Source organism: Marmota marmota, unplaced genomic scaffold (genome assembly GCF_001458135.2).
Source record: "Marmota marmota marmota unplaced genomic scaffold, marMar, whole genome shotgun sequence".
Lineage (NCBI taxonomy): Eukaryota > Metazoa > Chordata > Mammalia > Rodentia > Sciuridae > Marmota > Marmota marmota.
In genome coordinates, this window is record NW_025999990.1 from 37745521 (window position 1) to 37758268 (window position 12748).

Genomic DNA, 12748 nt, shown 5'->3' on the forward strand with positions numbered 1-12748 from the left:
TATATATATATCACATTTTTATCCATTCATCTGTTGAAGAACACCTTGGTTGGTTCCATAGTTTAGCTCTTGTGAGTTGAGCTGCTATAAACATTGATGTGGCTGCTGCATCACTGTATTGTGGCAGGTATTTTTATTGTGAATGTTACCCCTTTTCTGACCTGCAAAATATTCAGCCTGTTACCAGAAAATGGGAGAGGTAGAGAAAGATGGTGTGTCTCTGCAGGGTAGTTACTGTCAGAGGTTTGCTGTTGTTTCTAATGCTAAACTCAGTTCCTGAACTTCTCAGGTTGTACCTTCCAGATGTTTCTGTGTTCCAGTTATAGGCTACAGAAAGAACAGAGACAAAGTGCTCTCCTTCCATGAGCTTGCATGAGACAGAGACAATTGACAAGAGGATTTACTGAAGCACAGAAGCTTCAGTAGACTGGGTGCTGTGAGGATTGGCAGCATGGACTCATGGTCAGAGCACCAGAGTTTGGATCCAGCACTGGGAAACTTTGTGACCTTGTCAAATTAGCAAGCTCTCTAAGCCACAGTCTTTACCTATAAAGTAGTGACAGTGATGATACTGAAGGAAGAAATAAGGTTAAGGAACAAATAAGTTGATACCCGTAAGGGACTTGGCCTGGCATGCAGTCCACTCCTGCACCATTGTCTGACTCCCAGCAAGAAACAATGGTGGCTCAGAGGATGGCCACTCTGAACACTGAGATGTGAAATCCTTCAGTTTAGATCTTGAAGAAGGAATGGGACATTTTCAAATAGAAGGAAAAGAGTTAGTCCAGTCTTGTGAATATAAATAGATGTGGCCTACCCAAGGGATTTCCAGAACTGGTATAAGAGTATTGAGTTACGCAGGTAAGTAAGGATCCTATTTTAGTGAGCACTGGATGCTGAGTTAGACTGGCTCCTGTCATAGTGAGAAGTAATTAGAGTTTTTTGAAGAGGATATTAGCATGGGCAAGGCGATTTTTAAACAATTGATTTGGTAAATCAAAATGAGGATGGAGACTGAAATCAGGAGTACCAAGTTGGGGACAGTTGCAAAAAAGTCTGGGCTTTGTTGTACTAAGAACCTTAGTTGGAATATTGTCAACATAGAAAAAAGAATGAGCATAAGATATAAAAAAAAAAAAAAAACATCAAAAGGTGACCGTATGGAAGCAAGTATAGGGATGAGATGCCTGGGAGATGTCAAAGTCACATGCCTGGATGGCAGGAAGGACTGTCTCTATAACAGATAGTAAGTTCGGCGGATGAATGGTTTGGTGAAAAGCATTATGTGTTTCATTCAAGTATCTCTGCACTTGATCCAACCATAGACCCACGTGGGAGCTAGAATTTGTAGAAGCAAAATTGAAGTTCAAGAGAAGCCAAAACTAAAGCTAAGGAGATTAGCCTAAGCTAAGGAGACATAAATCTATATATCCAGAAAGCACTATGTGGGGTTGAGGGGGAATGAATACAACATATAAAGGAAAAACATAGTAACGGCTTGGCCGAGAAGAACTTCTTTATTTATTGTCCTATTTCACAGAATTTAAAAGCTGCATTGGATATTAAGACATTTTGTAGAATAGGGAATGAAGGCTCAGAGAAGCTAAGTGAATGGGTTTTCTACCAGGTAGCAGAGAATCAGGCTTGGGGCTCGGGCCTCCTGGGTCTTTTCAGTATTATTCTCATTTTAGCAGCTGCCTCTTGGGCGGGTCCCGCTCTTAGACACTCCTGGATAGGATCTGCTTTGCACTCTATGTTGGGCAGAGCATGCTAGACAGTGCTGCTTCCTCTGCAAAGGGAGCCTGGCAGGAGCACCAATGCACCCTGCTCTGGGCAGAGCACAGGTACTCCTCCTTATAACACAGAGTGGCTTTATTCAGGATGCCCTATAAAGGAGCACTTGTTACAAACACTGATACTGGATCTCCCCCTACTTGTCTCTAATTTGTCTTTTCTTTCAGTTGGTTAACTAATTTTGCAACCTTCATAAAACATAAACCATCTATCACATCCTCTTTGCTTTTTTCACTCATGTGAGTTCATTGATCCATTGTTTATAATCTCCTTCCAAAAAATACTCAGGCAGGATGCAGTTTTAGATGAGGGATTCTTCAAATCTCAACCACATGTACTGCCATATGATGGCAATAATAACTAAATCAGTGAAAAATAAACAGCTATTTCTGGAAGTGCACAAAACTGATGCTCCAGGTACAAACATTTTGAACAATTGAACGTAATTTGATTGAAGGGATAGTCATTTGAGATCTTAACCTTTTTATGAATTCCTTATGAAGCCACAGAAATCTCGATACCTTTCCAATTTTCTTCTCGAAGGAAATAACTTGGAAAATGCCAAGAAAAGAAACAGAAAGCATTTAACATAAGCTGAGATCATTAATACTTAATGGGAAAACATAAAAATCTACTGTGAGGCATTTTAAAACAGCTACTATAAAACCATCCCTTCCAGGAGACTAGGAAGTTCTTCAAAACTAGGGCTTAAATAGTCTTACCCACAGAAGGACTTGACAGAAATAGAACAAGTAAAAAACCCAGGGATTAGGAAGAAGTAGATGGAGAGCAATTCAGATTACTTCATTTAATTGCTATTTGTCATCACAGATTTCCTGAAGCTTGGTACCCCCCTGGGACCACTGAGTCATAGGCTCTTCTGTTATATATATTGTCTGCTGATGAGGTGAGATGACCTTTCAGGATTTCTTCAATTTCAAAACTATAAAAAACCAGTTCTGTTGGCAATATCCGTAGACAAAATTTGTTTTCTGAAACCCCTTTTGTTTTGAACCAGTGAGGTATGAAGTCAAGAAATACTTGGGTTAACTCAAGGAAAGCACGATTACAGGGCTTCCCTCTTGCAGATTTCTATGACAATCTCCTCTCTTTCTGGGTTCTTCTGGTTTTGGTCTCTCTGTTCTCTTGCTGATTGATCTTCAGCTGTCCCAAGTCCCCTTTCGGGACTCCAATATCACATATAACCCACTGCAGTCACCTCTGTTCTGAGGCATAATGGAATGGAGAAAAAGAACACTCAACTGGAGTCAAATTCTAGTTTCACCTCTAGTTTTGTAGCCTTGGGCAAAATACCTAAACTCACTCTCTTCTTCCTCTCTTCCACCTTATTGTTTTTTCTTATTTTAATGTTATCTAAATAACTTATTCACAAAATAACGAATACAATAGAAGTTCTTTTGCTGGTCTTAAGTGATTTGCCTGATAAAGCCCTCCTCTCCTTTCTCCCAATGTAACCCATTGACTGAGATTTACAGCTAGCTCAACATGGGGTGCCCCTGAGCCCACTGTGAGCTGGCCCCACCTGTGGAGAGATAGATGTAGGTGGACCAAGAACCCATTGTGTTTGTTCCCAGATCTGCTGTGCCAATTGTACTTGTTCATTTAGAAATTTAACCCAATTATAAATTATGTAAGCCAATGACATAATATGAGTATATAAAAGGGAATTTCTGTTTCTCTGAATTGGTTTTGAAAATTCTCTATGGAGTTGAATTAGTAAAACCTATAGAATTAGATGTGAGTAAAATATTGGGGGGAAAAAACCCTTCAATCTAAGGGGATTCTAATCTAAATGGGATTCTGCTTTGTGCCTTTAAGTTGTCAATCCACTTTAATGTTAATGAAATTGGGAAATACGGATGACGATTGTGAGTTTGGTTTATGTAAGGAAATGCAGACTGGAAACATGTAGCTTTATTACATGCACAGAAATCCTGGTAGTATTCCTATGGGATTCTTACAATATTAGTTAGATAAGGGTCACATAAAGCACTCAGTAGCATGTCTGGTATTTCATAAGGATTCAGAACCTGTTAGCTGTTATTGTGGCTATTATTGATTTAATAATTGTGCATCCAGGCAATTTTAAAAGAAGAGGGGGGAAAGTAAGGTTAGATCAAATCAATATTTCAAAAGAAAATATTGGGATGAACTTTTAAATTCAGCCACTAAATATTGGACAGAGAGAGGCCTAGACTTCACAGTGATATTTTTGTTTTCTTTATTTTTACATCTAAATATCTTTTTGTAAAATCTAGAGGCTATTGATAATCAGATTGCTGCAAGATTTAGCTGGGAAAAAAAAGTGACTCATTATTGAGGAACAGGCTTTGGCAATCCAAGTGTAATCCTGTTTAAATTTTAACAAATTGCAACATGGCCTTAGGAAGCTGTCTAACCTTTTCCTATTCTTTTTATTCTTTATTAGGGAAGGAGGATGATAAACCATTTTTTTTCCAGTGCTGGAGATCAAATCCAGAGCCTTATGCATGCTAGGCAAATGTTCCTCTGAGCTACACTCCCAGCCCTGATAAACAACTTTATTAATTTATCATGTGGCCAGAAGAATTACTTCAATTTCTCCTAAGAAAAGTACATATGGTCCTATTTGTGTTCTCTTACTGGAAAGTGAGCTCTACCTGGCTCAGTGTACGATTCCGAAGCATGAAGCTCTCCAACCCTCAGGATAAGGATCAGTGAAATGCTACTTTTTAAAAAAAAAAAATTGATTTTCCATCAAAGCTCTAGAATTATTCACTTATTAGGTTGTTTACGCCAAATTTCAACATGTGAAATGTGCTTCACCACAGAAAATGAAAATGACTCAGATTAAAGGGATAGAATGAAGGGAAAAGATCCTGTTTCAATGGATTATGTGTGCCCCTAAATAAGTAGTAATTCCATATTGAAACTTGTAAACACAATGTAAGAACGTGTGTACGAGATGCAATGTTTAAGCTCTTATTAATTTTAGCAGCTCTGGTCAAACTCAATTAATTTCCATTATGTAAAGCAAAGCCCCAATTCTGACACTGAAAGTCAGATTCCCAGTTGTTCAGAGATGAACATTCACAGGTATTTAATTTATGATCACGTACCTAGTAAGTCAGTCCATACAACCATCCTATAGGTAGTTATTACCTTAAAATATAAATAGGAATAACAATGACTCAGAAGATACAGTATGGAAAAAATCCTTTGAAGAGCTGTTCACTCTATTAATATTTTGGGGAGATGGGAGAGAATACCTCTCCTTAAAAGACAATTCATGAAAGCTCTCCTTCCTCTTTACCAGATCTTTAAAGTATTAGCTCTCTCAAATGTAATTTAATTCAACCCATATTTATGCATGACACTCACCTAGGTTTGGGAAAGTTATAAAGAGGAATAAAAGTGGGTCATCCCTGTGTTCAATAAGTTTGCTATATAAAGTGGGAGACAGGCCTTTGACTAATGTACTTCAGTCTGTTATGTGTGGAGAGCTGAACCAGACCAGGAAAGAGTATCCAATGCCTCTACATGCTGTCATTATGATGTCCCAATGTCAGGTTTTCAGACACACTTAAGCAATTGGCAGTTGCGTAGCCTTTATCTTTGCAATATAACCCAGAGGAGGAAAGCACCTGCCATGTCCACATTTTTTAAGGAAATGATTTGATCATTATAAGCCAGTACCTTAAAAGGGATACCAGATGAGAACAATCCATCATACAATCAATAAGCAACTTACCAAATATCATAAGAGATAAAGAAGCAGATGCATTTGACTTTATGAGTAGCTGTTTTTTCAGCACCAATTTAATTTTCTTCCATGATTAAGTGATAGGCCATATAAATAACAGATATAATCAGTTTCATGTGGAAGAAGATTTGAGGTTCTAGCCTAAACAATAGTCTTATCGCTAAGCCAGGAAAGTGTGACCTTAATCATGCTGCTGTTACATGGGTGAACAGGTAAATAGAAAGTTGCAATTACATTAGAGTGGGTTGGAGCAGCGGATTACATATCAAGTTCCAGCCCGTGGGGATCAGTTGTACTGAAAGACCTATCATTTATTGATGAGCTATATAAATGACTTATAAATACCTTCATCTGAAATGCAGAAATTACTAAATCAAGTAGAACTGCTGAGACCTTATACGAGGCAATTCAGAACAATACAATTCAAAATGCACTTGGATGTATTTTCTTTTAATCATTCTAATAACAAAAAAGCATTTCATTGATACAAGTATAACCTGGTATATTTTTGCACAAATGAAATTTGGTAAAAACTGATTAAAAAGACAAGAGCCAAGAAAACTTTGCTCTCAATTAGGGTTACAAAAACAATGCCATAAATGAATTGCACTGACAGTAGGAGATTTAAATGGAACAGGAAGGAAGTACAGAAAATTAATATTCCTACATTGCTTAGGTCACACTACTCTTGAGTGCTTATTCAAGTATTAGCATATTAACATATTTCAAAAGACGTGCATGCAAAGAACAAAACATAATACATATGTATTAAAGATGTTATATTTATATTTACATAGTATAGAATATGATATGTGTTATGATTAAATATGTAAAATAGTATGTGGTATATAATATCATAGATATTATCATAGATTATGAATTCTATATTTATAATGTTATCTAAGGAAGAATTGGAATTGTGTACCTGAAAAAGCCAAACACTGCTTGTGTAAATACCTGCTTTCAGTTCCTTAGAATTGTTCTCAACATAAGCAGAGGCCCTCCTCTCCCCATAGATGACTGACCAAAGAGAAATATAGTATGTTCGTTGGGCCATTTCATCTGGCAGAAGACGGTCCTCCTTAGGACCGTCATTAGGATGAACAAAACTCTTACACAGCTCTTAGTACAGAAGGAACAACCATTACTTCTGGACAATGTAATTATCCTTGGATTGCTTTCCCCAGAGCCCTATTTTCTCTACCTGGATTTCCTCTACTGTTACAAGTCTTCCAAACTAAGGTACCCAGGATGGGCCACTGACCCCGCCCCCCCCGCCCCAGGGCTAGAAGTACATGGCATATCTACCCCAAGTATCAATGTTACCCAAAAACATATATCCAAAGTATACAATTTTACACAAAGATTTCAAGTGGAAAATATAATTTGCATATTAACATACTAATACATTAATTGAGCAAAATGCTAAAAATAGAGGGAAATCATCTTCTGTGAGATGGCTATTTTCCAACTGCACCCATCCCAACTTCCCAAACTTTCCCAGGCGGAGAGCTCAGCCACAAAACTGTCATTTGCATGACAAAGTTTAAAGGTAATGCCAGGTTTGCTAATAAGTGACTCCAAGCCTGCCATTTCTTCCTTAGCCCAGAAACACAGAAAATGACATATTTAATTTCATGACCTTCTTCTTGCCCATGACTGTCCTTGTTACTATAAAATATTAGACGTTTTGAGTCTTATTTGTTAGAAAGATTTGTAAATGTCTGGATGTGATGGTAACATATGAATTTTCTTTCTCTTCTTTTCCAGGATGGGACCCAATAAATTACTTGCAGCCTGCACCCAGAATCAGTGAGTAACCTCCTCATAATGTTTGAGTCTTGGCTACTAACAGATTAGCAGAGCAGCAACTAGACTATCTTAAAACCTCAGCATTATGTCTAAGTGCCTGTTCTGGTGTTGATTACCATCACCAGAAGGCACAACCCAGGTGGCTCTGTTGAAGTGTATAAAGTGTCAGAGAATGGGAAGAGAAGCAAGCAGACCATGACCCATGCCCTCAAGGAATTTATAAAGGAAACCAAAGCCTTCAAAGATAGATTTCTCTGATATCTAGCTTAGTGAATAAGTAATATTTATCTTATTTGGAAAAGTTTACATTTTTATTTTGAAAGCATTTACCACTTCTGCCTGGAACATTGGACTATATTCTTTAGTTTCCAAGGTCCCTTCCTTTATAAATATAGTAAGACCTTCTTAACTCAGATGTTGTTAATGAACAATTTTTGAATCATTATTCTAGACTAAGCGGAAATATATTGTTGAATGGTCTGCAAAGAATGGTTATGCTAAGCACAATAGAGAGAACTCTTGATAACCCGTGCAAAAAGATTGCATTATTCTCATGGGTCTTCATATAGCGGTCTTTAGGCAAACACATTCAGCTATAAAATAAGGATCCATGTCATTAAGTAGATGTCTCCTTAGACAGACTTTATTGGCAGATCATAGTATTGAAGGTAATAAAACTGCATTGCTTTCAATAAATTCCAACTTCCCTAATTCAGTCTAGCTTTTCTTCCTTACCTTGCCAAACTCATTATTTCAATCAGATGAAGTTTACTATTGTGCAATTTGTGAATATACATATTTACCAATAGAAAATGATCAGTTCCTATTATTTCATTTGAAAATTAATAAATAGAAATTTTAGGTTTTAGGATGCATTTCTGTAACATGGGTCACAGGATGATAGTAGTATATTTACTTTCTTTCACATGAAACATGTTATACCATTCCATTTCCTTTTTTATAGTTTCATACAGTAGGTTTTTTAGTTTTGGTTTTGTTGTTGTTGTTGTTTTCACTTAAAACTCAATATTTTCACAAAGCAAGCAAGACCACTTTCCAGTACCACAGCAGATTTGAAGTGAGGGAAAAAATCAGACTATGTCCTCCTTAGAGCATGTTGAAAAACTGGAATGGTAACTGAGTCACCTTTCATTTCTTTATTCCTTTATTCATTCCACAAACACTAAGCCATGGGCCATGCTTATTGCAGTCTAGGGAAGTAGTGATAAATAAAATCCTTTTCTTTGTATTCACTATGTTGGCAGCTTTAAAACTAAGAAAGAGATAGAGACAAATAATTTTCCCATATGATAAGTGACATGTTATCCCAATAAGCAAAGTGCTTTGGGAACACAGAAACCACATCACTAGAAAAACTGGGGAAATACTCATAGTAGGTATAACACTTAGCTGAATGAATAGAATTCCTACAAGTAGAGAAAGGAAGGAAAGCTTTACAAGCAAAAGAAGAGCATAGAAAGCTCTAGAAAAATAGAGCACAGTGGGAGTTAGTAGTGCAGAGCTACAGGGTGGGAGTGGTGTATGGTATGTGAAAAGCATATGATCAAGAAAAGATGCTTTTGAAGGATTTCAAAATGACCCCTGGAGTTCGGAGAGAAAGATTGGAGAGTCATCTGCACAGAGTTGAAATGTAAAAACATGGGAATAAATGAGACCACTTGAGGATGGAGAGAGAACTTTCAGGAACACGGTATAAAACAAGTTTCTTTCTGAGACAGAAGGAAAAGGGGGATTTAAAAAAAATAGATAAACTTGAAGGTGAATGCAAAGAAATTTCAGGAAGTTTATGTCTGAGAGCTTCCATTTTCTTTCCCACTGTCTGGTTGGAAAAGCGTGCGATATGGAACTGGAGGACACCAGTTTGAAAACTAATTTAGCCACCCATGATCCATGGGACGTGGGCAGGTCATACAATCTCTCCAGATGTCAATGTCACCATTCGTAAAATGGACGCAAGGATAACAACGAATTAATGAGTTTGAGAACTTTATAATCATGTGAAGGTGCTTCATAAACTATAAAACACTATGCTGAGAAGCAGCTAGAGTGGCCAGAACACTGCTGAGCTACCTGGCTGAACTCTTGTGTATGTAAGAGGGATAACAGTGCATAGATTACAGAGGTGGCTGAGAGCAGGAAAGAGGTATGTATGTCCTGGGTGTGCCCATAAATGATGCTCTAGAGTTGGGGCTGCAGGACTGTTATCCTGTGTGAGTTATCTCCTGTGACTGTTATCTATGCTCCTCCACATCTCTCTGCTTTTGCTTGTACTGCTGGAAAAGATTTCCTTCCTTTCTCTACTTGTGGGAATTCTATTCATTCAGCTAAGCTTGCCCCAGGATACCTCCACATCCATCCCCACTGTTTCTGGAGAAAGAGGGGAAAAAATCACAATGAGAAATGAAAAGAAGAAGGGGATATATATAAATGTTTTTAAAGCAGAATGAAGATCCCATTTTTAAAACATGACTTTGCATATAGGGCCATACCTATATGCAGCCACATGGATAATTGGATAATCTGGGATTGGAGGAAATCAAAGCAGGTACCCTAGTGGCTAAGGGATAGTGCTTTTGAAAGAGAAATTGGAAATGTTGGTCAATGCAGATTTCAGAAATTTAGAGGCCTTATACTCAAGGGTTGGTGACCTGTCCTCAACTCTGTTTTGGCTGAATGATGCCTTTTCTGTTCAACATCAATAGCCTGTGATCCTAAGATTCTTGTCATTGTCCAAAAAACTGAGTGGCTTACTCTAAAGGTAGAGTTCCTATATGTCCGCATGTTCACATGTTCTCAACTATCAGCTAAACTCCAGCCACAGGCCTACTTCTCAGAGTAGGTCAGTGGTTGGCAAGACCCCTGACTGGCCTTCCTCTCTTCCCACAGCCCACCCTTGTCTCACAGTCCTGATCTCAACCTCTCCTTGCACTTGAGCTTCAGTTTTCTAGCACAATGCTTTTCCCATCTCCTCTGGAATAGAAAAGCACAATTTGCCTCAAGTTCACCTGCCACCTGCTCCTCAGGCCTTCACACAATTCTAAACCTCAGCATAGGATTTGCAGGTTGCAATATACAGAACTGCACAGCCTCCCATGCTTGGACAAGGGTTATCTCACTAGCCACTAGGAAAATGTCTTGTGTCCTCTTAAAATGCTTAGTGAGCCTTGGGGATCCCAAGCAAGAGCTGCCAAGATCTGTCTTGATAGTTACTAAACTTTCCTCAGAGGGAGATTTGAATTGCTAGGGCTCTCATCCTTAATTTGCCAAATGGCAGTAATAAAGAAAATATAGGCTAAATCTTGCACGTTATTGACTGCTATTTTAATTAATGTAAAACATATTCCTCATTTGGGAACATGGTTGACTCATTCAGTCAGTGATTATTCATGAAAGATGAATGCAAGGTGCTAGCAACTATTGAAGATCTTTGAAGAAAATGAATAGGAGCATCTTCTATGAATAATATTTGCAACATTAGGAAAAACCTGTCAAATCCAGACGAAATTCTAGGTTTCTGTGAAACTATGACTCCAGAGATTAATTAGAAGTTGGGAGAGCCCAGAGCTTTTTCTTCTGTGTCCTTCCTCCTCCAATCAACTCCTCTTTTGTCTCAACCTGAGTCACATGAAATTCACCTCCAAACTCCCTGCTTCCTGTACATTCCTTCAGTTGACTGGAGTGACCTGTTAATATGCAGCTTGCCCCAAGACACCTCAACATCCACTCCCCACATGTGGGACTTCTCTACATGGCCTGAGCCACACACAGTGCAGATACATCTCTGCCTTCCCCAAGGAAGGACCCATTGATGCATTGCCTCCTGTGGTGCAGACAGGGTATTTTCCCTCCATCCCATAAACGCCTATCAGTCTTCTTTTGAATGTGCTTTTGAATCACCCATCTCTTGCCAGCCAGACCCCAGTGGCCCCTGAAATTACCATCTCACCCCTGCCTTCTTTCTACTGAAGAAGCAGCTCATCTCTTCCTGAAAGCCCACACAGAGGTGGACATCTCTTCATTTTATTTCTTTGTTCAACCACACTCTACTTCTCTTTCTTGTTTAATCAGCCTGCCTTCCATTTCTGGGTTCTTCATATATTCTCTTCTTTACTCACACCTTCTTTCTACCCTTCATTTATCTCACAGGTCTTACTGACACTTGGGATTGTCTTCTATCACTTTTCCATGTAGTTGGAAGAAATAAGACATGTCCATTCAGTGGCAAACTGAAAATTAGGACTACGGTGGCATTTCTGTTACATTTTTCTCATTGTTCTTCAAAAATCCTCTGCTAGTAGGGAAACGGCTTTATTTGGCAATCCCATGAGTCTCTGACAGCAAGAAAACAGCCCAGACTGTAACATTTCAGATTTGGGGAATCTTGAGAAAATGTTGTAGGCAGAATCTAAAACTTGAATTTTCTACTCTAGGTTCTATGCTTCCCTAGGATAGAGAGTAGGGGGAAAAATGGCTTCTATTTAATGAACAGAGAGTAATTCAGAATCATTTCTTAGGGCTAATGAACTGAGAAATGTCCTTTGAAACTTCAGGAAGAAAATCTTCTAGCAGGGTTTATGTACCAGCCAAAGAATACACATATTCAAGGGGAATACCATTTTATATCTTGATAGCAGACTGTACTCTGCCAAAGGAGAAGCCTACTTTGTGCACAAGCTGCAGGGGTGGGAGACTTTAAGGAAAGACACACCCCTCTCGAGCTATTACAGATGCTCTCATTCAGAGTGAGTTGCGCTTGTGCCTTAGAGAAGCTTAGCATTAACTAGGAGCCTCCTCCTGGGCACAGTTCCTGGAAGGGACAGTATCTACTGGTACTCAGCGTTCTTGGTGCTGATTAAACTCAAACAGAAGGAAGGAAGCACAGCCGGCAGTGATGAGTGCCACAGGTTGTAGAGATGCGTGGCCTAGACCTGAGTCCATATTCCATCTCGCAAAAAAGAAGCTGAGGTGCTAGAATCCGGGTTGGGTTGTTTTAAAGCTCACAGGTAAAGAGGGCAGTTACCCATCCTGTTGTATTGATCGCCAGTCCCCAGCAGCCCCACTGTTCCTTCCACACGCCATAGGGCATGCTTCCCATTGTCAGCCCGAACATCCTTCTCTGTAAACCCAGGATTATCAAAACTGGTAGGAAGGGATAGTTAGACTTTTCTGCAGCCTTCCTGAGCTTATGTGAGAATTAAGCCTTACAAATCTTGTAAGATTGGATGAACATGATATTTTTTTAAATGAAGTCTCAACCTTAAGATTCGTGGCCTAAAGATTTCAGCTGACAAGTCCCAGAGCTGCAGAGGAACAGGAGTCCATCCTCCTTGATGGCCTCCACCCCCCCCCCCCCCCCCC

At 38.9% G+C, this 12748-nt stretch overlaps 1 protein-coding gene across 8 annotated transcripts in view; it reads left to right on the forward strand.

Annotated features, from left to right (window-relative positions):
- Positions 1-12748, forward strand: part of Chst9 (carbohydrate sulfotransferase 9) — a 246081-nt gene that overhangs the window by 132706 nt on the left and 100627 nt on the right. For all 8 annotated transcript variants that reach the window (XM_015482252.2, XM_048806395.1, XM_048806396.1 and 5 more), the window contains one exon: positions 7328-7369. In XM_015482252.2, coding sequence (XP_015337738.1) covers positions 7328-7369 — 42 coding nt within the window. Of the gene's footprint in view, positions 1-7327; positions 7370-12748 lie in introns of those variants that run through there.